At 40.8% G+C, this 25,503-nt stretch overlaps 1 protein-coding gene across 8 annotated transcripts; it reads right to left on the reverse strand.

Annotated features, from left to right (window-relative positions):
• Nucleotides 1–25,503, reverse strand: C6 (complement C6). Of its 8 annotated transcripts, XM_063423243.1 has the most exons (20): nt 25,437–25,482; nt 25,146–25,239; nt 24,436–24,510; nt 23,702–23,865; nt 22,722–22,878; nt 20,355–20,499; nt 19,591–19,732; nt 18,622–18,760; nt 16,510–16,710; nt 12,705–12,945; nt 11,892–12,014; nt 10,769–10,935; nt 9,350–9,575; nt 7,981–8,152; nt 6,872–6,983; nt 6,294–6,426; nt 5,114–5,305; nt 4,494–4,584; nt 2,831–3,072; nt 1–911 (listed from the first exon to the last, which is right to left on the reverse strand). In XM_063423243.1, the coding sequence occupies exons 4-20, from the start codon at nt 23,857–23,859 to the stop codon at nt 730–732; spliced, it is 2,823 nt and encodes a 940-aa protein (XP_063279313.1). In that variant the 5' UTR covers nt 23,860–23,865; nt 24,436–24,510; nt 25,146–25,239; nt 25,437–25,482; the 3' UTR covers nt 1–729. The 8 variants fall into 8 exon arrangements, with proteins under 8 accessions (XP_063279313.1, XP_063279312.1, XP_063279316.1 ...); XM_063423242.1 differs by lacking the exon at nt 24,436–24,510 and having other exon boundaries at nt 25,437–25,496; XM_063423246.1 differs by lacking the exon at nt 24,436–24,510 and having other exon boundaries at nt 25,146–25,179; nt 25,437–25,479.

Consider the following 25,503-nt stretch of genomic DNA (forward strand, 5'->3'; position numbering starts at 1 on the left):
TGCATTGTTCACTAAATGTTTATTTTATATTTAAGGTACAAACATTCTTAATTCACCTTGAGAGGTACGGTTAAAATCCCCCAAGCTTTAGGCTTCAGGCTTTCTGCCTAAAGCTCAAACCCAGCAAACAAAAACAGAAAGTAAAACCTCCTCTCTTCAGCTACTCCAGTTAGAAATCACATTGTTTTGAAGACTTCACTCAATCATTGCATAACTGTGGTTTTCAGGGTTTGGTATTGCTCCTTCCATTTGTACAATGACTAGCTACCCCTTCCCCATTTGATGTCAGAAGTGGTGCTGAAGTGCCTGCTCTGTCTGCCTGCATGATACAAGCAGGTACTCAGCCAGCGAGACAAGAGTGCACAGCAGTCACAAGCACAAGGACAAAGCAACAAATGGCTGAGAAAAGGAAAAGTCTCATCCAGCTCTAGAGGAGATCAAAGGCAATATTTCTTTTTCTCCCTTTCCATTTGTTCCCCTCCCTTCCTCTGCACATCCCCAGAGGTGCCAGCAATGACAAGCTGTCCCTATACCCCCCAAGCCCAAGTCATTTTCAGATGGAAAAAAGCCACTGCTCTCCTTCTCCCAAAAAGCTGTTAAGTGAGCTGTATTTTTTCCTCATCTTTATGTTTTTATCCACTTATCCTTTCATAACTGACCAAGTTTTTCCGTGGGTGGCTCAGCCTGCATTTGATGCAAGGATCATGGTGTCTGCAGAGAGCAAATGGGTTATGGCAGGCAGCTCCCCTGCTCCAGCACCTGCAGTTGGATGCCAGCACACTTCATGGCTGCCAGCATGCAATGACTGACTGTCCTCCTCCTCCTGGTCGTCTCCATTTGGATGCAGTGAGGGCGGGTATCTTCTTTGGGGCACTGGTAAGGCATCAGGCAGGAGCACTGGGTCTGTGTCTCTGTGAACGAATGTGTGAAAATATAGCAGCAAATGTGATGACTAAAATCAAATTTTATACTTTGATGACATTTCAAAGTCCAACAGGGAAAAACATTATTGGATGTTTGTGATATATTAGTTACAAAAAGCCTGTAGTGCATTCACTAGATAGTTGGATATTAGGAATAGAAACATAATCAACTTTAAATAACAGTGTTTGCAGCAATGGCCCATACAAAAGCAGGATTGATCTAACTATTTTTACCCACTGGCTTTCCCTGACTTTTCTTCTAAACCAAGATATATTAAGTTGACTTTCTTTTCCCAATTATCCTTGAACACAATCTTGCTATGAAGTGGAGTCTTAAGGTCCATATTGTGTCAGCTTCTATTTCATTAAAGCTCTCTTTATGAATGCTAAGCCACCTACTGCTGGCCTGTGGTAAAGCTCTGTCCTGCTGGTTATTTCATTACCTATTTCTGATCTAATCAAGTTCTGACTCTTTCTATTCTTTCCCAGAAATTCCCTAGGCAGAGTTTCTGCCTTCAGTTTTTGAACACATGAAAAATGTGTGCTTTCCTCCATTTAGCTTCTTTCTGGTACCGCAGTATCTCCTCTGCAGCATGTTCTGTCTCTGTGCTGATAGCAACTACTCACTCTCAGGAAAAACAAAACATTCATTTCCTAAATGTTTGTGCACGCTCATGAAAAGTGGACTTCTGTGGAGCTAGTGAAGAATCCAGTTCTAATCTCTTGAGAACCACACTGACAACTAATCTTATTTAACATATTTGTCGCCCCTCTCTCTTATTTTTCTGAACAGGGCTCCTCTGTAGGCTTTTGAGAGAAAAAGCACTGAAGTGCTGGCGTAAGATCCAGCTGGTAGACACTTGCACAGTGGAAGCAGAGCTAGGCTTCTTAGAGGCTCTGCAATAAGTAATTTTTATAAAGCTATCACCTTTTTCCCAGGAGCACAAGGTGCCTAGAGGTTCCACCAGAGCGTGTCCATGGATGGACACACCTGGTCATGCCCTCTGCTTGAACCCACAAGGAACAAGGGGGCATGCAGTAATTTTACAGCCATATTTACTTCAAATTCTCTGCTGCAGAAATCTTGCATCTTCAGAACAGGGGCTTGGGATTGCTGCTGCACACTGCTGTTGCTTTATTTATCATCAAGCAGACCAGGTGCGATAAGAATCAGATTTGTCTCTGGCAGCAAGGGAGGGAGTGACCGTGTCTATCACTCAGCCTTTACCTGGCAAGCACTTGATGTGCCCGGAGCCAGTCAGCACCTCAGACATTTACAGAAAAACCTACCGTTCTTATCACTTGGTTACACAGTAAATAGCCAAGTTGCACAATATTGTTTAGAAAATAATCCTCTTAGGGATTTTACCAGCTTTGCTAGTTCATTAAAACTCTTGATAAACACAGTTTTCACATATGGGTCTTTGCAAATTTTACCGTTAAAATCCCATTTAGCCTGATGGCTCCAGTTTTGCTTTTGAAGTAGTATCATGATTTAATTTCACAATTTAATTATATGTTATAGAGGGTGTGGCCCAAATTAATTCCTGAAGTACAAACTAGGAGGTAGTAGCCTTACAAGGAATGCATGAAAATATTACCAACTACATTTTTGTGATTAAAGATTCAAATATTGATTCTCCTGAAAAAGTTCTCGTAATCACAAGTTCCTCTTGTGCCTTTCTAATGGGAAGTAACAACAGTACACTAGTTGTGAGTAAAAGGAAAAGGCACATATCTAAGGGTAACCCTATGTAGCAGGGACACAGGACTGACCACACTTTCACACTCTGTGTGCCCAGAGGGACCACAGTGTCTGTAAATCCTCTTCTTGGAGCAGTGAAAGTTGGCACATTTTACTTTTAGATCCAAAGAGGTGGCTAAATCTCACCATTCAGAAGTCATACCTTCACAATCCTCCCAGTCATAGCAGGTGTCATAGCCACAGGGCACTTTCTTCAAGCTATCTGTAGAGAGCTTTGCCCTCTCAATAGCCCAGTCTAGGTTGGAATTACCATGGCAAGGGCCAGCATGCAAGAAGTGAAATGACTGCACTCCAAGGCACATTTCCGCTAGGTACTGACAGCTGGGCTTGGTCACATTCTGTTCAGAAACAGCATGCAGCACACAGATGTCTTCTGAGTAGTGGCTGCCCAAAAGAAGAAAAGAAAAATTATTTCAGCAGGCTGTGGAACAAGTCGATGCTTTTAAACAGTCCATCAGCCTTGGATGAAATACAGCAAAGCCACGGGCAGGCTGGAGATCTAAAGACCTAAGGCTGCCCTAGCTACTGCAGGACCTGAACCTGATAAAACAAATGCTGTAAGATGGGAAAACTTTGATCCTGTTCAGCTGTTGGGGGGTGAAGAATATATGTCTGTACAGGAAAAAGGAGAGGCTGTTACCTCCACAAGGATGTGAAATTTCCATAGGGCCTGGGTGGTTTTTCTAAGTTAATGCATCCCTGCTGCTGTGTTTGCAACTCTGATACACAGTTGTCTTGGGACCAAGGGCAGGGAAAAACAGGCATGCAGCTTGTAGTTCCTTTTTTTTCTGTATTTCTCTTGGTTACTGAGTGATTTCTTTCCTAGAAGGTGCGTGCATTTCCAAGCAGCATTATTTTGTGGAGCTTAGTCATGTTCCAAAAAGAGGGTCATAAAATCATAGAATCATTTGGATTGGAAGGAATCTTAGAGAACACAGTTCTTGCATGTTCCTTGTGCATGCTGATGACATTGGAGAAATAAAGAGAAGAAAGGGAAGAGTTGAGGTCTCCTGTAGCAGAAAGCAGTGTAGGTTAAAAGGATGTGCCGTGGTGTCTCGTTACAGTGATGTAATTGGGTGCATTAGGGAGAGCATTGCCAGCATATTATAGGAAATGACCCTGCATATCTACTCAGCCCTGGTGAGGCACATCTGGAATGCTGTGTCCAGTTCTAGGCTCCTCAGCACAACAGGGACATGGAACTCCTGGAGCAGGTCCAGTGGAGGGTGACAAGGATGATCAAGGGACAGGAGCATCTCTCTTACGAGGACAGGCTGAGGAGCTGGGCCTGTTCAGTCCCAGGAAGAGACAACTGAAAGGGGACCCCATCAATGTCTGCCAGTGCCTGCAGGGAGGCTCAGAGGAGGGACCAGGCTCTGCTGGTGGTGCTGAGCAACAGGACAGGAGACAACGGGGCAGTGAGGGATGCACAGGAAGTTCCACCTAACATGAGGAGGAAGTGGATTACTGTGAGTGGAACAGTTTGCACAGAGAGGTAGTGGAGACACCCAAGCACCATCTGGACACAATCCTGTGCCATGTGCTTTGTGCTTTCCTGCTTGAGCAGGAAATTTTAGCCAGGGTATCACTGGGGACCTCTCTGACCTGACCCATTCTGTGATTGTTCATCTATTTCATAGGCTACTAACAGAGCTGTAACTTGAACACAGAGGAATAGCTAGCTAATATCTGAGCAGAGAGTAGTCTTGATTTGCAGTAGTTCTTTCCTGCTCTTCCTGTTCAGTGTCACAATGGCCTCTTGGTCTATCATTAGAGAAACTTTGATTTCTAATTACAGTACTTACCCACAATCTTCTTCTGGAGACATACAAATACACTGAGATCCAACCTGCTTTTGTCCTGGATTGCAAATACCTCTAATTTTAGTTTGCACGTCTGAAACAACAGGGTGAGAAATACTGTAACTAGTAAGGAGTGAACAGAAATATTATACACTCCTACCATAAAAACTGAAATGGGTTTGTTTCTATTTGTCCTAAGTTTATCTCTTCAAAAGCTCCTTGGTTGGCATGCTACAAATATTTTCATCAGTCTTTGCAGAAGTCTTTAGAAAATAGTGTTTAACAAGGGAAGCTGAATTTTCTATAGAATGCATTTTCCCATTTGCTTCCATAAAGCCTTGTTAATGCGTTTGGGGTTTTGGTTTGGTTTTAAGCAAATAGTTGCAGTGTCTCAATTTCATTATTAAAGTTTACAGTACATTGGATCCAAAAAATCTGAACTTAATGCAGAAGTTTAGAGCTGAAATTCTGTCACCATGGGAGACATAAAGTGAAACTAAAATTAATGAACAGCTGCTATATGTCTTGAACAGTCATCAGCCTTATAGTTCTATCTAGCTGAAATAAACAGTACTGTTAATACTGGCAATATGGAAACAGTAAGTATCTGCAGGCATACTAACCTTTTTCACATGTAATAGGCCTCAAAATAGGAGGTATCCAGGACAGGTCTTTCCCACAGGTATACTTTGTGTGACCAGTGAGTATAAACCCAGCTTGGCAGCTCAGCTTCATTGTTTCACCAATGTTGTACTGTTGCTTAAATGGGGAAATTGTGACACTGTCAGATATTGGTGGCCTGAGGCATACTGAGGCTGTAACAAACAATAAAAAAAAGCATAATTCTTGTTGGTTTAACGCTGTGTGGATATTTACAGGAAGTCATAATGCTTTATTTGAAAAACCATACAAAGACACTCACTAACATTGATCATTTGTCTGACATTCAAAACTAATAAAAATTTAACATAATTAAGTCTAGAAATTTTCACTGCATTGTCATAGTCTTTAAAATATTTTTCAAGTAATAACTAAGTAATGACAATATGTTTCTAATGTATCCCAATATAAGTAATTTAGTATTGCTGTTTAAAAATAGTAAGAATGGCATTTAACAGCATATTTTAATTTTTCTTTTGTAAATGGAAAAAAGTCAATGGCAACAGAAAGCTCATAAGTATATTCAGGTACTTCTTTTTGTTAAAATGAAGACTAAGTCAATGAAATCACACCAGGTTTTAGAAACAGCACTGAAATCTCTCTTGTTAGCAAACACAGACCAATTCTGAGCCTTAATTCTTAACTGACCTATAAATCCTTCAAGGCATTGATTTATGGTAGAGATTGTCAAGGCAGCCTGGGAGGTCATGGTTAGAAACACATCATCCATTTAATATAAAAGATAGTAGACAAATTTCTGTAAGAATTATTTCTTCTTCATAACTGTATCAAACTAAATATATCTATGTAAGTCTGAAAACAAAAAGGTGAGTCCTTTTGTTAAAGGTATTTAAAACAAGAAAAGAGAAGGATCTCACAGCATCTATCTGAGAATTTTCTAGTGCACTGAATATTACAATTTCCTTACAAAGCACATAATAGTAATACTTCTGAATTGAAAGAGGAGTGATGTAGTGACTCACGATGTTTTTGCCATGTCTACACGAAATACCTTCTTTAAATGTTATCTTTTCAGATATGTTAGAGATTCTTTTTTAAAAACCTTTATTAAAATCTTTTTTGTATGTTTTCCTTCCCCTTCTATTTTGCTGCTGTGCATTTTGTTCATTTTCTCTTTCTTACGTTGGCACTCAACATGTTGCTGTGTCCAGGTCTGATCTGGCAGACACCGAAGGTATTGGTAGCCAATGAGGCTATGACCACTCACACAAGCAATTTCAACTTCCTCCCCCACAGCATACTGGTTCTTTTCATTCTAAAATAAAAATTAAAAAAAAAAAAAAAAAGAAAATTAAAAACCCACACCAAAAAGCTCTGCAAGGATCTATGGTAATGAGACTGGGCATTGTCAAAGGAAACAATAGCAAAATCCTGATAAGAGGTAATGAATGCATGCATTTCCTACTGTGAAATATGAGTCATCCACTCACCAATATAATGATAACTTTGTCCAGTTGCAATAACTGATGTCATGGTTACAAAACAAGGATTCAAGGACCGCTTGAAATGAATTTTACCTTGACTCTTCTTCAGCTGCTGGTGTAGTATGGTGAGCTGGAATCCTGCAGCATTCCTTGAACACAGCACTCTTGCTAGCACAGTAGCTAGACTGGATATCACGCACATACAGCTGAGAGGCTATAAAATTTCCAGTCTCTGCAATTACTACACTTGGGTTCTGGATCATTTTTCATGCTCACCCGGATAAAGCCGTATTCCGGTGGGTCTGGCCTAGAACATCCAGACTCAGGTTCACCAATCAAGACATTTTCTTCTCTCTTGGCTTCATCATCATTTATACAAGCAGCACCTCTGAAAAGCAAAAATCTGCTGTAAGGCTGTATCTTAAGCATTCATGTCTCCAAGTAACAATGGCAGAATGTCAAGAGAGCTGCAAGTATGTCCTGTCATCCTCCCCCTATAATTTTATTCTGTTAAATAAGAGATGGTGGACAAAACCGCAGGTTGATAGGGGGTAGAGCATGAGAGCAGTAAAAAAATGCTAAATGCATCTATTACCATAATTAATTAATTATTTTTTACAGCAAGGAAAAAAGGCAACAAAGAACAACATAATAGAAGTCTCTAAATAATCCATGTAATTCTGTTGCCACCAGGCAGTGGCTAAGGGTGGCTGGTCTCTGTGATCATGGAGCTGTGTGCCCATTGTGTCTAACCCAGTAACAAAGAACCCTGGAGCCCACTGCTTGTAATCCTCTCCTATTCGCTCCGGAATCCCCTCTGCAGCCATTACAGCAGAGACAGTGAAAATCCCCTTTCAGCTCTTGGTTCCAGTGGAAAAACTGAAACCTTGGGCTTGAAGATGAAAAAACAACTGAGCCAGTTTGGGGTTAGGATTTGAGGTTGAAACCATCCTAAAAAAGTATGTCAGGGATACTTGAAGTGGAAATATGAGAAATGTGGTAGCTTCCTCTGAATTCTGTCTGTGACTGAGTTCAGATCTAAACCTCAAAGAAAAGAGAGGATAGCAAAAAAAATAGAAACTGTGACCTCCAATGAAGAGAAGGAAAAGATTTCTCCTTGGCTTTGGAAAAGATGCCATGCCAAACAACATCCAAGATCTACAGGCATACTTTAGTATGCAATTCATTGGCCATATTCTAGGAATAAAAAAATTAATAAATCCAAATGTGAAGCAAATTGCAGAGATTTTCAAAGTGTGCCTTTTCTCTGCTCCACTGAGGAAACTCTGATGGGAAAGCTGTCTGCTATTTCTCCTTGGTAGTCACAGAGCCATTCTGGAGGGCTCCTTAACTATCCCATGACTCTGGAGATCTTTTGATCTTACCTGTCTGCGAACACAGAGACATAACAATCCTCCTCCTCTTCCTGCTGCCCTTCACACGGCTTTCCACCATTCATTGGGGAGGGGTTATTGCATGCCCGGGTCCTTCTTTTTTTGAATGAAGCATCACAGGGACTCCATTCAGACCAGCAACTCCATCTGCCATCCACAGCAACTGCAAGAAATGGAAGAGACACCATCTTTTTTTGGCAGACCAGTACCGTACACAGTATTTCTTTTAAGGCCACATATGAGAGGGATGATGGTAAATTCATAATAGGCATTTTCAGAAGATTTAAAATTGTTAATGTTAAAGGAGTAGATTGCATGTGGAACATAAAGTTTCCCAAAAGGTGTCCAGCCGAATTCCAGCTGCTTCATAAAACCCTAAAATACATTTACCTTTCTAGTTCTGATTGCAAGTAACATTAAAACTCAGAAGCAGAAAATTTTATACTTTTACTGCACACACAGATGTGTGTATTTTCATGGTACTGACAAGTTTCTTAGGTCATTATTTAATGAGTTTTCAAATAACTCGAATATTCAAGTAATAATGAGTTCTAACACCACGTCTAAACTGCAAATCTACATCCCATTCCAGTTAAATGAAAACATTACTATTACTGTCTTCGCTTAATCCCTAGCATCTATTACCTGTACCACCATGAAACATGCATAATATTTTTTTCTTACACACTTTTTCTTTTCTGCATGCAACAGGCTTTCTTTATCCATCTCTGTCTTTAGTTTATTTCTTTCAAAATATTCCTCAATCAGGGTCAGATAATGAGACCTGTATCTGCCTAAGTGATTTTACCTCACGTTCTTTTTGGTTGTGGATTATAAACATATATATTAACTCTTTTGTTTCCCTAAGGTATGGCAGTAGTGCCAATTTAATTCAAAAATGGTTTTTTGCATTGAATTGCTCTTTAAATTCTCCAGAATGGTGATTATGTTGTCTCTCCTTATGACAAATGATTTTTCCTTATAAAATGTAATCAACAATTTTGATGTTCTTTAGCCAGTTAGTCTTTAACATAACAGGCTACAGGGAAAACTACGCAATGATTTTTTTCTTAATTTTTTACAACAATTATCTTTGATCTCAGCTTCAACCTTATTCCTGAATAGCTCATTTCATATTACCTTAGTTATGTAGCTAAGGAATATTTTACCGTGTCACACTGTCTTTTGAGGCATGGCTATTCAGTTTGACTTTTTTATTTGTAACCCCTACATTTACTCTTACGCTTTTCGGACATCACCATGCGGTAAGAAGCGCTGCGGTTTAGTGAGGGCGGCCTACGGCAGGTTATTAACCCCTGACGAAGAGGTGCCAGAAGGAGGGCCTGGCGTGTCCCCGTACCTGCCGTGTGTCCCGGGGCCCGCGAGCGGCAGTCGGGGCCGTAGGAGCCGGCCGGGCAGAGGCAGAGGCAGTGTGTCCCGGCGAGCAGCGCCGGCGCGCCGCCGGGGCAGGGCGCGCAGCGGCACGGGTCGGCGCGGCCCGCCAGCTCCCGCAGCGCCCGCCGCAGGTGGCGCCGCTTGGTCACGGCGCACGGCACGTCCCGCACCAGCTCCGCGATGGGCGACACCTGGACAGGAGCACAAACACCGCGGGGACCTCGTCGCTACGGGACACGGAACCAACTACGCTGGCTTCCTGAGTTCTCAGGAGGCTAGGAAGAGCGGCTTATTCAACATGCGATTTCTTTGTACACTGTTTACAGGGACCAGTATGATTGGATGGGCAAAGTTAGCACCTCTTCGGCTACATTGGTTAAGCCAAAGGGCCACCAACAAGTCCCTCCTCTAAAAGGAATGCATAACATAGATACAGTTAACAAAACATCTCTTTTTGTTTACAGCAAATCACCTGGGAAAGAAATTTTACAAACCAAAACATCTCAGAGATGAAATCAGAGCTACAGGGCCTCACGGGGGTAGCCAAAGCATTTTAAAGGAGTTACAGCCTACATATGAAGCTGCATTACACAGGAATTATGGATGTTTGAAAGGAGCACAGTGCTATACATATATGTTATCCTGTTCTTAATGCTTTTATCTCCCCATTTTAGGACTCTCTGAACCAGGGCAGAATCAACTAAGTGGGATACTATATCCTAAAATTCAGGACACTCTCTACCACCCATCACATCATAATGTGATGTAGGGTTTGCTTACATCCAGTCCCTGTCGTGTCTGACGCCCCTATGTTGGCTTCAGGAGTTCAGCAGCTGCAGCAGGGGGGCCCACAGTGGATGCTGCATTTAGGCAGGTTTTGCTGCTTGCCTCAAGTGCTGAGCAGCTGCTGTACCAGCTGGAGAGGGAGACAGCTCTGTGCACTCACAGCACCACCAGCATGCTGCATTTAAAGCAGCAGGACAGAGATAGAGAGTGTTGCTGTTTTATTTCAGTTTAGCTACTAGTGACATACTTTGCAACATAGGCCTGACAAGGGAATGATCCCATGCACTGTTTTTCTGTACAGTAACTAACCCTTGTCTATGCCTGAGCTCCTGCTGGTGCTGGAGCAATTAATTCACATTCCTCACTCTTAATCCTGCTGTCCATGGGCAATGCAAAACTGGTATACCTTATAAACAACATGCACAAGAAGCTGTCCTAGTAAAAGTTCTGTATGTTTATGTTATGCCCATATTTATGCACATTCATATCGCACACAGCATCATCCCTGTTTACAAGAAAAAATACCTGCACAGCTCTATGAAGAGCTGCTAACCAGTTAGTCTTTGCTGTCTCAGTGTTTTTCTTGTTCTTCATTTACCTCAAAGTCAATCACCACAGGATTGTCCTTTGTTGATTCCAGCCAGTCTGTGAAGACTCTGTGTCCTGGAAAAGCCCCCTTTTTCTCCCAGGCCAGAGCTGCTGCATACTCTGACCTGCCACCTTTTACCAGGGAAATTGATCGTTCAGCTGACTCCAAAATAGAACCTGAAAGACGATTTCATTACAATATTTTCAGACAAATGCTTCCAAAGACAGTGGATGTGACAACAGAACTATAAGAAAAATATATGAGGATATTAGAGAATATACAAAAATTAATTTTTTGAAACTATCCTTTGCAAAATGAAGTCAAAGCTCAGAAGAACAACTCCTGCCTGCTATGACAGCAGCCTGTGATAATATTCCAAATGAAAGTGTTTGAGACCGGAGCCATGGGGATATTCAGAGTGTAAGACAGTTGTGGAAAATGCAAAGGATGCAGCAGCCTCCTCTAGAACACAGAGCATGGCAGAAGGATACCTCTAGAATGCACAGCATGGCAGGTTTAGTCCTGTCTGTAAACATTCAAGTAACAGAATCAGCTACTGAGGACAAAAGCATGGTGGAAGTGATGAAATTCCTATCCTTAGTAATGCAGATCATGACTGTTGCCATTCTCATGGAAAATGTACCAGCTTTCTGCAGTTTCTGAGACACATTTCTGGCACCCTGGTACCTAAATGTCTACTTGGCATGAGGAAGGTGTGAAGTCAGGGGGTGTGTTTTTTCTGCCCAGCTCTCTCAATGAACTCTGAGCAACCCTTAAAGACTATCAGGGACTCAGTCATGGACACAAATTTCTAGCTTTGCTCATTTTTCAGTTCAGCATTCCAGTGGTAATGTTTGACTGATCTGTGACCAACTGGAGAGCTAGTGCCACCAGATGCCCAATGATGGTGCTCCAGAGCAGAGGAATAGCACACTTATATCATAATTTCTTTGGCACATTCAGCAGTTGTATCAGAGGTGGACAGTGAAACACTGGCTCCTCTAACAGTGGTAGAAGAGCATCTGTAGTTCAACAAAGCTGAGAGGTCACCTAGGGTAGCTGAGGGAAGTGGTATCTCTCAGGGTAAGTAACAGAAGTAACAGGACAGGGGCCCTGTTCTCATCATGGTCACCTTCATGTGTCACAGTCATCCTGTTGGTGGTGCATCTGGTACTGACTTTCTTTTTCTTCCGGAAGAACACACGCCTGGTTGTTTCTGTTCGGACACACTCTGCTGATTCCTCAACTGACAGGCCTAGAAGTACCACAGAGCAGCATCTTCATCACCATAACCATGATACACAGCAGGCTCCATGCCCCAGGCTCCCACACTGAGGTGAGGCAGCAGTTTCCCCTGCTCTTCACCTGCCACTGGAAACTTCACTACAGCAGGCTCGTGCTTCCTCATGTACAGTGTTGGACAGAGGCATGCCTCAGCTACCCTCCCATGCCTGTGCAAGTTACAGCAGTGGCATTAAAGATCACTGCTTTAAACTTTAGATTTCCATTTTTGTGGTATTGTCTTTTCATTCTGACAGTCTAGCAGTCATGGGAAAATTTTAAAGTAATTTCTAATCCAAACTATCAACTATATTTACTGCATGCCAAATAGTACTCCTTAAACCTCTCAGACCTCAGTCCCATTCTATAGGATGCTGGAACACCTTTTCCTGGTGGCACCTGGTCTTCATCTGAAGGTCTTAAGTGGTTTCCCTGAACACAGTGACATTTACCAAATAAGGAATCTCCTGAACTTTTCAAATACAGTGAAGAGCAAAAATTTCTTCTTGCTGTACATGTAAGCAATGTGAGTAATTAATGAGTCTTTGAAAGTCTAAAGAATTTTTTGCTGTTGGAGGACTTACTCTGCGGTGCAAGACCTAAAAATAAGGATAAGAAAAGCTGTTAAACAAATAATGATATTTTCTTGTTAAAGATTACATACCCGAGTTCTGCAGTTCCTCAGAGCTGTACTGGTAAAGAATATCATAGGAACCACCCATCTTCCCAGAGGTGTAGTAATGAGTGCCAAAGTCATCAAATATTCTGCTGTATAAAGCATAGTTGTACTCCAGGGGCAGGTGGTTAAGTGCTTTTAGAAAGGCGTCTGATAGCTGCAGATCTGACTGTTTCATTGTGAAGTTTGCAACAGAAATGACTTTATGGACTCTAATAAAGTTGGAATTCTGGAAATAAGAAAAGGAGAGTCTTAGCACCTTCAGAGGGAGGTAAGTGCAGAAACTAGAGGAGCCAAGAGTATACCCGGAGATACACTGCAAGAACAAAATAATCCTGCTATCATGTTTTAACCATGAACAAAGCAGCTCTGGATTTTCCAAGAGCTCTGTGAAGTTCTTGAGGGCTATCTTCCTTTGCGGGAGTAAATAGGAAATATTCCAGTATTTGTATTCCGTAAAAAAAAGGGCTCACCAAACAACTATCAAACGAGAAGAGTTCCTGCCCTAAAAAGATACACCAGCAATTGATTGATAAGATGACCAAAACATTCTGAGGAGGGCTTTACCTTTTAACTGTGTATGGATTGTTTGCAGCTAATCTGGTGAATGAGTATTCTGAACATTAACTCTGTTATGAAATTCCACCATTTAGCAGTCTGTGAAAATGAAAACTAAACCTAGGGATAAAGACCTCCTTGAGTTCAAGGGTCAGGCTGTTAATGTGAGAGGTAAGAAAAAGAGAATGTTCAAACACTGGAAACATAGATTCAGAGGATATCCTGAAGTGGAAAGGACATCTCTTACACATAGAAAAAAATACATGCTTTTGAAAGAGCTTATTCATGTGTTTTTGAGATGCTGCAGTTTGTTTATGTTAATGTGGTACTAAGTAGAAAAGAAACAAATAGAAAGTACTGAAAGAAGGGATTTGTAAAGTGACAAGGGGAACTTTATAGGCACAAGGCCAAAGCAAACAGATCAAGAGAAAAAAGGAGGGGCAGGAAACTAGAGCAAATAACCAACCGGCAGATAGGAAAGATTCATTAGAAAACACCTGATGTTTTATACGTGCGTTCCTCTGCTGAATTTTACTGCTTTGCTCCACTCCACTTACTCAGTTTTTCAATGGTGCCAGCCAGCATTTCAGTCATGACACACAAAATTCCAGGCCACTTTGGCAAATATTGATTCTAAAACTTTAGCTGGTTTTCTGTATGCACTTGCATGCAATCTGGGAAATCCCAGGCATGAGCACAGGCTGAGAGAAGAACCCACTGACAGCAGCCCTGCCCACAGGGATTTGGGGGTGCTGCTGGCTGAGGGGCTGGACATGCCCCAGCCATGGCACTCACAGCCCAGAGAGCCAAACGTGTCCTGGGCTGCAGCCAGAGCCCCGTGGGCAGCAGGGGAGGGAGGGGATTCTGCCCCTCTGCTCTGCTCTGCTGAGACCCAGCTGGAGCTCTGCATCCAGAGCTGGGGTCCCTGCACGGGAAGGACAGGGACCTGCTGGAGCAAGTCCAGAGGAGGCCATGATCAGAGGGCTCAAGCAACTCTGCCATGAGCAGACACTGGAAAAGTTATTCAGCTTGGAAGTCTCCAGGGAGACCTCATTGTGGCATTCTGATACTTCAAGGAGATTTATATAAGAAAGTTGGAGACAGACCTTTTAGTAGGGCCTACAGTAGTAGGGGAAGCGGTAACAGTGTCAAGAGGGTAGATTCAGACTACATGTAAGGAGGAAATTTTTTATGATGAGTATGAAACACTAAAGCAGGTTGCCCAGAGAGATGGTTAATGCCCTCCCCCAGAAATATTCAAGGCTGGATTGGACAGGACTTTGTTCAATAGGACCTAGTTGAAGATGTCCCAGCTGATTGCAAATCGAACTAGGTTGGCTTTAAATGTCGATTGCAACACAAACCATTCTATTCTATTATTTTATGATTCTATGATTAAAGGATCAGAATTCATGAAGACATACTAGACGACCAGTCCTCTCAGCTAAAAAAATTCGGGTAAATAAAAGTAAATTTAAATAACATCAAGTCTTCATATTTTTTCCATGCCAATATGGAAAAATGCATAGCATTTCAAGTGGTTAGGGCCCTCTAGAGACCCTAAGGTAGTCATGTAAAATTTCTATGCATATATTTATATGCAATGTGTTCATTTATATGCATATATGCAATATATAGATGCATATAATATATATTTTATATACATATTTATATATTATTTATACGTATTTTAACATAGGGGTCTGAATGAGATGTCCCAAAGCAGGAAAGTTCCTCCCTCCTACTGAGTGATCAATACACTCTTCTTTTTTCACTATATATGAAAATATTGCAAATTTACTTGTAGGTCTTTCAAACATAAACAAGTATATATCTACCTACAAATACTCATACAATTTATGGCGATAGAGATAAAAATAGAGGCTTCCTGTCTCATACAGTAGATAACACAATGAAGACCCAATCCTGCTGTGGATTCATTAAGAAGGGATTTTAAACTATGTCATCTTTAGCCAACACCAGACGAAGTTGTTGGTGAGTTTCTGGGTTTCACAGAATCATGGAAGGGTTTGAGTTGGAAGGGACCTTAAATACTGCTGTGGGTACAAACAGCTTCTGCTGGACCAGGTTGCTCAAAGCCCCATCAAACCTGGCCTTGGACACTGGCAGGGATGGGACATCCACAGCTTGTCTGGGCAACCTGCACCTCCCCACCTTCCATGACAACAGTGCTGAAAACAATGTATATTCAAAAGAACTTTTCTGTTAGAAGTTTAACCTAAACTAACTTTTTCATAATTAGCTCTGGTCTGGGTTTAAGCCAATAAGAAACTGTTGCCCTAAAATTAACTTGCGAACTGTACAAGAGAGCAGCCTGATCTGTTTACGGTATTCTACATGGGCATGAAAGTGAACTGGTTTCCAGCAGTCGGAACTTCAGGATAGCTGCATTCAAACTAGCAGCAATGGACTATTCAAGCCATCAAGGTGCCTAACCATTAGGACAAGTGAGCAAGGCCTGCAGAACCTTCCATCACAGGAAATTTTAATGTCAAGACTAATATTTTTGCAAAAGTTTAACTGTAATTGCATTAGAACTCCTGTGTTTCAACAGGCCTTAGCTTTGTTCAGTCCTGTGGTCTTTCCCATGCAGAAGTGCAAACCATAGTCCATTATTTACTGCCATTAAGCTATAAAGATACTTAATCTTTTACCTACCAGTATTCATTTGTTTAAAGGCACAGAATCCTATGGGAAAAATGTTACTGTTCTGAGAAACTTTTCTATGGGTGTGTCATTTCTGAGATGATTTAATGACCAAAATCATCTTGGCAGACATGAGACTCCAATATGCAAGTTAGTTACCAAATAAAAAAATAATGTCAATTAATACCATTAATACCCATTATATTCATATCTATAACATTCTTGAGTGCACTTCCTTTATTTTTTGAGTTGTCTGCTAGTGTTAGGTATTATGCCCTCTTAATCTATAATTAAGATAGGGGAAGGAGTAGCTTACCTAATATGGTAATGTCAAATCTATGCTTTTTAAAAATGGAATTAGCCTGTGTTTTCTGTACTAAACCCAGAAAACCATGATGCATCAAAATTATGTTACAACCAGGAATATGTTGTAGTATCAGAAGAGGATTTTTAAGTACTTAATTCTAGTGGGCCAATTTCTTGTTAGGGAAAGTAGCCTTTGGCAGTTCAGTTCAGAAAAGAGCAGACAGAAATCAATCGAAAGAAACTGAAGGCAGCATTCAATTACCTTTTCATATGAGGCTTTGATAGCTTTCTGGAAGGAGGAAAAGGATGTAACCTGGACTCGTGTCTTTCTTGAGAATAAAAGTGGGATACCAGAAGAACTTTTGTGTCTATGAGTGGATGAACTACTGTAAGAAGCACTGTCACTCAGGGGAATTAAATCTTTGTAGAAATCTGACGTTACATCATCCTCTTCATCTGTTACCTGGCAATTCAGTAAAGCAAAATGTATTTGCATAAATGATAATATGAAACAGAAAACTGTTAAGCAAAGAATTCTTGATTTCTTGATTTTTTAATGGAAAAAGATGCCTGATTATTTGCAGTGTGAAAGTAAGCTACAAAACTGTTCTTAACACAAAAGATGAGACTGAGAAAGACTAAGAGGCAAAATGAATACAAGTTTAGAAGCAGACTTACTGATAGTTGTTTATATAACAACAAAAAAGCTGTAACACTTTCTTCTAAAGGTTCTCACCCCTGTACCCTAAACCTTAGGAATATTTTTCAACAAGATTCAACATACTTTAAAAAGAATTCTAGACATACATGGCTACTTCCCAACCCCATGGCTTCTATATTGTATAAGACAAAAGTTTGGTGTGTCCTGACCTTTCTTCTCAATTTCCAGCTAGAAAAATGAACAGGTTTCCACAGGAGAGCCTTATAGGATACTTGGACTGTTAGCATCTATGATGGATGATGCTAACATGCATGATGGATTAAAGGCAGATGAAGGGGAATTGTGAGCAAACCTGCTGATCGAGTTGGCAAATCTACAGTGGTGGTGTTGAGCAACTACCAAGACAACCTCAGCATTAGATCAGAAATTACATATTTCCCAAAATTTGGGAAAATCCCTGTGTGTTTTTGAAAAATGAGATTTTTTTTCTGCCTTCTCTACACCTGTTTGCTTAATAGGGCTGCCAAGCATTTTGACATATGGAGTGGTCCATTCTCCCCCTCCACTTCCATTTTACAAGCCATATACTTTTGCAGGAAAATATACTGGAGTTACAAGAAGACCCAATCCAGTGACCCTTCTATATGAGAAGCTGCTCTAAGTGCTGAAAGATAAAGATGCACTCTTAAAGGTGATTTTCACAAACCCTTAACAGTTCTGCAAATGGGTATCAGTAACTTAATGAACATTACTGGCTATAAAGAGACCTGGGCAAACCAAACATTGGCTTTTCTCTGAAGTATTTCTGCACACAGTAATTTTTCACCATTCTTGACAAACCCTACTTGTCATGGCCAATTCAGCTGCAGTTTCTGTGGAATGTAGCAGGCTGTCCTTTTTTCAGTAGCCTCTGTTAAAGTAATTCTAAAATCTCGCACCACCTGTGGCAAAAATCATCAGGTTTTGTCCATTAGTCGTGCTTTCTTCACAATCTGCATTCTTTTTTTTTTTCCAGTGCAACATCTACTGGCTTCAAACAGGGCCTGCTCATATACACAGCATTTTCTGAATGCCGGTGTCAATGAAAAAGGTGTTAGTGGTTCCTAGATTTTTTTATAAGATACATTCCAGGTTCATTTTGGTCATTCCCCAGCCTGTCCTGTAAGCCTCCTCTCCAGGCTCCTGTTTCCCAGTGCCTGTCTCTTCCCTTGCTGCACTGTGGAGGTGCTGGGCAGGGAACAGGCAGGACTGAGGGGTTGAAATGGCTCAGGGAGGAACTGGGTCCCAAAGCTGCAGGTGACAGGAAGGAAGCTGGAGTCTGTAGCTGCAGCCATTGGTACTTCAAGTATACAAAAGTGATTCAGGAATAAGTTTGGAGTTGAACAAACCTCTGCTTAGATAATGTCTGGCTAGGAGAAGGCCCTTGGTACCAAGTCAGAACAAAATAAGGCCACAGCCACAAGGAAGCAGGAGAAACTCAAATCCATTATATTGACTCCCATATATGGTGCAATAAATTAACACAAATCTGAACAGCATGAGTGGAGCAAGAAAATTGGTCCCTTTTCCACATATCAACTGAAGCATGTTCAAGCCTTATCAGGTTGAGAAATCTTGTTCTAAAACATACAGTACTACCCAATGCTTGAGCACTTAACTAGGATTGTGATTACAGCAAGGGGTTTACAACTAGGAGCTGCTGCTTGAGAGTACCTGAAAGCTGACAGCCTCCAGATTCGCAGGGACTCGATACAATCTCCTTGTCTCATTGCGCCTCACTGTTCTGCATTGTCCTCCATTGAATGAGTTGCCAAGAACTTCCCCTCGGCTCTCTCCTGCCAGAATGTGAAATCTAACAAAAAAAATTATTTCCAAAGATTAAGCAACTCCAGAAAGATTTATTGACTTGTAACATTTCATGTTATACAGCTGTACTGAGGTATTGTAGATTTGATTGAGAGCATGAGCATCTAGGTCATATTACTACTTTGAAAGGAATTAAAACACCTTCTCTAACACTGAATTCATCTGAAAAATGCAGTAGCATCTATACAGTTTCCTACTTTCCAGCAATGCCTAACCAAAGTCAGCATAAGGCAGCCACTCTTAAGTATAGAACCTTAAAATGGTTCTAGGAAAATGAACTACTGGTTCTCTATTTCTACCATAAGTGATGTTACTGGACCACACTGAGATCAAAATTCAATTAAAAAATGAAAGTCTGCTTGGGACAGGCATCCCATGCTTAGGCTTTATATTGCTTTAATTAATAGTATGGAAGTAGTTGGTATCCTGTGAAATGTCACACAGACAAAAAACATCTGTAGAGGAACATCCTCAAAATTTCTAAAGCACAGGACATGATGTACAGGAAAGTATTTCGATGAGCTGGACATTGCCCGTACATGCTCTGGTTGCTGTGGGACAGAACAAGTCACTCAGGGATACGTTCCTTGACACCTCTTCATCTAGTCTACCAGCAGTGCAGAGCAGGACTGAAAGGCACAGCAGGCAAATCCTAGCCTGATTGTTTTGTTGTATTTTTATAATTTCTTGCCAGTTTTAATTTGAGAGATTATATGCTTTAATGAATGCCCTCACATGCTAACTGGGAATTATTTTGTTCATGTAAATTAGTGAGATAACAACTAAAGCTTACAAAAATTAGCAGAGTTGGCTTACCCACTGCCTATTAATTGCACACCTGGGATGCTCTCATACTTTCTGTTACATACAGTCTTTTTTCTTCCACAGTTTCTTTCATCAGAGTTGTCCCCACAGTCATTTTCCCCATTACATCCCAATGTTTTTGAAATACAGCGACCTGCACCAGAGAAACAGCAGCAGCAAAAGTTTATCATATCTAAATATAGGAAAGGGCAATCTTATCTTTTTCCCTTGCAAAGGTGTGAGCTTGCCATATATGTTAACCCTGAGTTAGTATGAGGACAGAATTATCCCAATTAAGAAATGATTGTTTCAATTCTGTGAGTTTTGCCTCATTTCAAAGCTGCAAAGGCTTGATTTTAAGTTTGGCAAAAGGCTAATTAGATAAAATGATTTAGTCTAATCAGGTGTATTTAAATTGAAGCAAACAAGAAATACCCACAAGCCTAATAAAAACAGTGAGAATTTATGTTCAGACAAACTCTATGGTTATGTTTGTGTATGAAAAATTTGTGCAAAGAAATATAATTTGAACAGTGCTACTGCCCAGCTATCATGATCATAGTGACATCCCAGGCTAGGGACTGCATTTTAATTACTTATAGAAGAAACTGAAAAAATAAGCTGTTACTAATACATATAAAATCCTCACATAAACTTTTCTTCCTGGTCCCTTTTGCCTGAATTTATACATGGAATGTATGGATGTCTTTTGTCTCAGTATCTAATCTTTTGACCAGCTGGTAATACTGCAGTTATGCAATGAGGGTTATCATTACCATTTTCACACTGAAATTTATTCTTGCAGTCAACTTCCACTATGTTGCAGAGCTTAGCTGGGAAACATGGTCGGGAATCCACCAGGGGCTCGGTACAGGCCTGGCCCCCAAACTGGGATGGCCGCAGGAGTGTCCGGGTGCGGAACTGAAAGGCAGACAAAATAAACCCAGGGTTGTTTTTGTGAGCTGTGTTTGTAGCTAAGTCCTGCCCAAAGCAGAGCCACACACCTTAGTGCTGCTGAAGCTTTATTGGAACCAGAGCCCTGAAGGAAACAGTCAGCCATTCTTGTCCTTCGATTCTACCATGCTATCATCCCAGCTGACACAGGCAGGGAAATGATCTCCAAGGGCCTCATTAGCCCTGATGGAGCATAAATTATTAAGCTGCAGACTACCTGGTCTACATCATCAAAGAATCAGAAATTCCATCTCCGTATCTTCAGTATACACAGTAAGGTATTACATGAGAACAGGCTTACAGAGATTTTTCCTGCTCTTTACCATCTCTGTTGAATTAGAAATACCTGACAGTGACAACCTAGTTGGCTTGACTCACATCTGGGTCCTCTTGTCTGAGGAGAACTGGAAACCTTGAGAGGACAAAAATACTTTTCCTGAACGTTTCTGGGAGCTCATTGAGTTTTCGCTGCCTGAGACAGCACCCTCCACACAGAACAATAAAGTTGAAGGGTGATATATAAAGCATTTCAGATATGTTTTCCACTCCACTTCATAGGACTTCTGTTGAGATCTGTCTGCATGTGCCTAAACAGTTTCTCCTCTAAGAATTTTCCCCCAGACTTCCCTCCCTGTAGACAGACCCTGGAGACAAACAGCACAGGAAGATTCTAGTAAAAATCAGTAACCAAGTGTCTCTGAAGTGAGAGTGCAAACAGCAATACCAAGCTCATGACAACCATTCCTTATGCTCCATTTCAGTTCCATAGCACTCACTATATTATTTGTCAAAGCTTCCACTTCTTTATCCCTCCCCATCAATGGGGACTTGCTTACCCTAGTCTTCACTCTTACATTGTAATCCAGGTCCTCCATTCTGTTGTTCCTATTTATAAAGGTCTCAAAGATCTTTACTGTTTGTTGGGCAAAATGGACCACAGTCCACAAAAGCACTTTTTTGCTTGAAGAGGTGTATATGTTACATCAATACTTGACATTAGTAAAAATGAATGCATTTCCATAGGGATGTAAGGTAAGAAATTTAGATATATAAGAGGGTATTGAAATCAGTCCAATTGAGATGAGCATTCCCTTTCACCTCTTGAAGCTTTCTGTCTCCTAGTCTCTCACTGATTCTCCTTGCTCTGCTCTCACTCTGCCCATCCTAGTTGCAACCTCACAGGCTTGTTCACCTCTCAGAAGCAGAACTGCTTTTGTGTGTCTTTTTCACCCTATTTGGGCATCAGAAAGCTAGAGATATATGTAAGGATATACTTATGATGCCTGACAGGTTTTTAAGGGTTGCTCTTCCAGTACTGATTTCTGAAACCAAAGGGTACATGCAGAGGGATGTAGGCTGTGTCTGCACAGCACCTTGGAGCTGCTCTCATGGACGTCTTCAAAGCTCATACCCACCAGCCATACCTCACAATCTGCTGTCACTTACCTCTATCCTCTACAACCTTACATTTGACAGGGCTTGGTTTGATTAGGTCAAATTCACTTTAACCTGACTTTTGATTTCTTCCCTCTCTACTCTCTCACCTAAAGTGTACCAGTGTCAGCAGAGAAAAGAGGAAAAAACACCATTCTGGATGTTTGTCTCACAGATATTAGCACATCTACCTGTGGGAGGAGGGAGGTTGTGCATGCTGTGAAGGTTCCGGGAATGGTGCTCTGTATTTCTTAACAGCAACCTCAAACTGATCCTGACTATTGGTGTAAGATACAGCCTGAGAATTTCTAGCCAGCAGCACTTAGGATTTGTTGATGCTTTTCAAGAGATGATTCGATTCTATTTTTCTTGTCTTTATTACATACAGAATGTTATAGATAAGCTAAAATTCTATTACTTTCTCCTGCTTAAGCAGACATGAACACTTTTACAGTTTAGTTGATTCTTTATGTGGAAAATTCACATTTAATTATGGCAGTGGAAACTTTGAAGGAAGTTTATCATAAGCATCACAAGCAGTCTCATACATGGATTTACTCTACTAAATCACCCCTTTCTGGTTTGGCTTGCTTGTTTTAACTTTTGCTCTCCAGCTCCTACTGTATAATTCATAACCAATTTCCCTTGTTAACTTAAACTGTCATTTTCTAGATCAGTTGCAGTAAAGTTGTAGCAAGGAGATCTCTTTAGCATAATTTCTTGCATTTAACCCATGTAATACATTTTCTACCCACTTGTTTTTTAACACACGGGTCACATTCTGACCAAGGGCCAAAGTCTCCAAGCTGACAGTTGATAGGACATGTTTGCTGGTTACATGGACGAGATTCTTGCTTTGTGCACAGCTGGTCACAGAAGTTTTGGCTGTAATATTCATCCATTCTTATTTGCCTGAAAAATGTAAAAAATCATGTTGGGAAAGAATAGAGAGATCATAGGTGGTTTCTACTTGTGGGTGAAGCCTGACAAAATTATTAGAACCCAACTAAGAAACACTGAGAGATAATATGTAGTTGCAGAATGTTGATTACAAGAAAAATCAAAATATGCCTTAATCTTAAAGAGTAATTTTTTTTTTATTCATGTCACTTCAGATGTCTCAGAGGACAGCTACAGACAGAATCAGGAGCAAAAGAGGGGATTTCTCACAAGTTTAGATTATGCCACAGAGCTGCATCGAATTTGATGCTGTTGAATCTTTATTTGACATCATCAGTTGTCATAAAACTAACAGTGCACAGAGGAAATTTGGAGCTCACCCCTCCTGTGGCATCATGCCCAGTGCAGGGCTCCCAGAGCGGGGCACCGAACACCAGCCTCGTGTGTCCACAGGGGCTGAATGTCCAAAGCACACTGCCAGCAAGGCCACTGTAGGGCCTGGCTGTCCTCCCTCATTACAGCTATTGGCAGATATGGGTTTGTTTGGAGGCACTGGCTCATAGGATTAGAATGGTCTGAGTGGGAAGGGATCTCAAGGATCATTTGATTCCAGCCCTCCCCTTCCCTCCCTGCCTCATGGGCAGTAGTGTTCTATATACAAGATTCTATAACTTTAAAGCATTGTAATTAAAAGATTATCTATTTATCTGATAAATGCTTGAGTATGACAAATTTTCTCAATATACTATGGTAGGTGGAGCTTCAGACATGGGTGCCACTCTCTTCTTTTTCCTCAGAAAAGAAACACAGAAGTAGTGAGGTGGCTTGGCCTTACCTGTGCCTGGTCTGTGTGCCAAAATTGCAGGTCTGTGAGCAGGCTGACCACGACCCCCACGGGTAATGTTCACAGTAGCACCCCTGGCTGCTCCCAATCACCAGGCTCAGCAGGACCAGGTGCACTGGCACAGTCACACCCATGGCAAACGTGTCCATCTACATCTACAGGGATGAGCAACAAAAGCTCAAGAAATTATCACTTAGTTATTCCATGGTTCTTACAGAGATGTCTATTCTAAAATGCAGAGTCTGTAAATCTGCTTCAAAATACAAAGGTGCTAAGCAGGGCACCTAGAAAGGGGCAGTCATGCATGATAGACATAGCAGTAATTCTGTCAATTCTTCGAGGACCAGAAGTCACAACTGGGGGTTTTGACCACATATTTAACAGGAGTACTAACACAATTGTGCATAATTTCTCTCTCTGATGTTGCTTATAAATTATTTTGAATGTGACAAATAAAGATCTGTTATTGTTCTTCATTACTTAGAAATAGTCTCAAAAATATTTTCTAGAAATAAGAATAAAAGTATGAGAGTTCTTTCTATACAGTATGTAAAACAACAAACAAGACCTTAAGACTAGGCAGCTCCATCTATTAGCCTGTAAGCAATTAATTTTCACATGCCTATAAACTCCCATTGCATAAGTATTTTATTGCCGTGACTTTGCCCTCCTCAAAGTTTTGACTAGCCTATTGAAACTGCAAACCATCACTATTCAAAGCTCACCTGAGTTTTCCACCAGCAGTAGAAACAGAACATCTAGCCTGTTTCTCACTCCAGTAGTCAATCAAACTTTATTTGCTAAGACAGAAGGTTATAGGCAGTCTTTAAGAAGTAATAATATTTGGTAAACTAAAAAAAAAAACCAACAAAAAACCACAAACCAAACCCAAAAACAACAACAAAAACACACACACACACAAAAACCCAACACATATTTTCCAGAGAAAACTTGTATGAATTAAAAAATGCAAACCTCATCATGAGGTTGAATCGAAACAAAATCTGATAGGCTGTTACAGTAGAGCATTATAAATTTGGTTTACCTCAAAAATCCCCCCAAACCCAACAGAACATTTAAAACCCAAAGTATTTATTTCAAAACAATACTCCAAAATAGTTAGTTTGAAATGAATAGTGCGATTTTTTTTTTTTAGGATTTTAGCCATATATGCTATTATGACTTTTATGCTTTGCTGAAAATAATGAAATGTGATCAAATCCAACCATTGCTTCCTCCCTTAAAAAAAGAAAGGCACTAGGTCTTCACATTGCTGTTCAGTGAGAACTTGCAGCACTTTTTACATGGAAAGCACATCAACAAACAAGCCTTTTACAGAGATTTAAGTATAATCAAATACAAAATATGGTAAGACAGAAAAAGTAGCAGTCTTGCCAGTGGACCAAGAAGAGACACATATTTTCTTTTTCCTTACCTGTCTTCCTGGCTTCTTGCACCAACAATGCCAGCTTGGAAAAGAGATGAAGCAACAGTTACTTGCTTCATTCCATCACTGTGGTTTTTCTCATCTGTGAGAAAAACACCAACTCATTGGTGCATCAGAAGCCATATAAATATTAGCATATGAGAGAGTAATTCAACATTTTAAAGAAATACAACAAAACAAACCCCACAGAACACTTCTCCATAGGTCTTGTAACCTGTATGCACTGAAGCAAACCAAAAAAACCAAATCCTCCTTTTTAACTTACTGTAAGATTGTTACCTGAAAAGTCAGTGTATGCTGCAGACTCATGTGACCCTGGTGTGGTTTGCTGCAGTCTTTCAAATGA

This window comes from Prinia subflava, chromosome Z (assembly GCF_021018805.1).
Source record: "Prinia subflava isolate CZ2003 ecotype Zambia chromosome Z, Cam_Psub_1.2, whole genome shotgun sequence".
Lineage (NCBI taxonomy): Eukaryota > Metazoa > Chordata > Aves > Passeriformes > Cisticolidae > Prinia > Prinia subflava.

Coding starts and splice junctions, on each gene's coding strand:
- C6 (XM_063423245.1), bottom strand. CDS start 23,859: ATGGACACGTTTGCCATGGGTGTGACTGTGCCAGTGCACCTGGTCCTG. Junction 10,936..11,891: donor GATGACTGTGACACATGAAG/GTGACCATGATG, acceptor ATCGTCTTTCAG/GTTCTATTTTGGAGTCAGCT. Junction 9,576..10,768: donor CTGTGGTGATTGACTTTGAG/GTAAATGAAGAA, acceptor GCTCCTGTCCAG/GTGTCGCCCATCGCGGAGCT.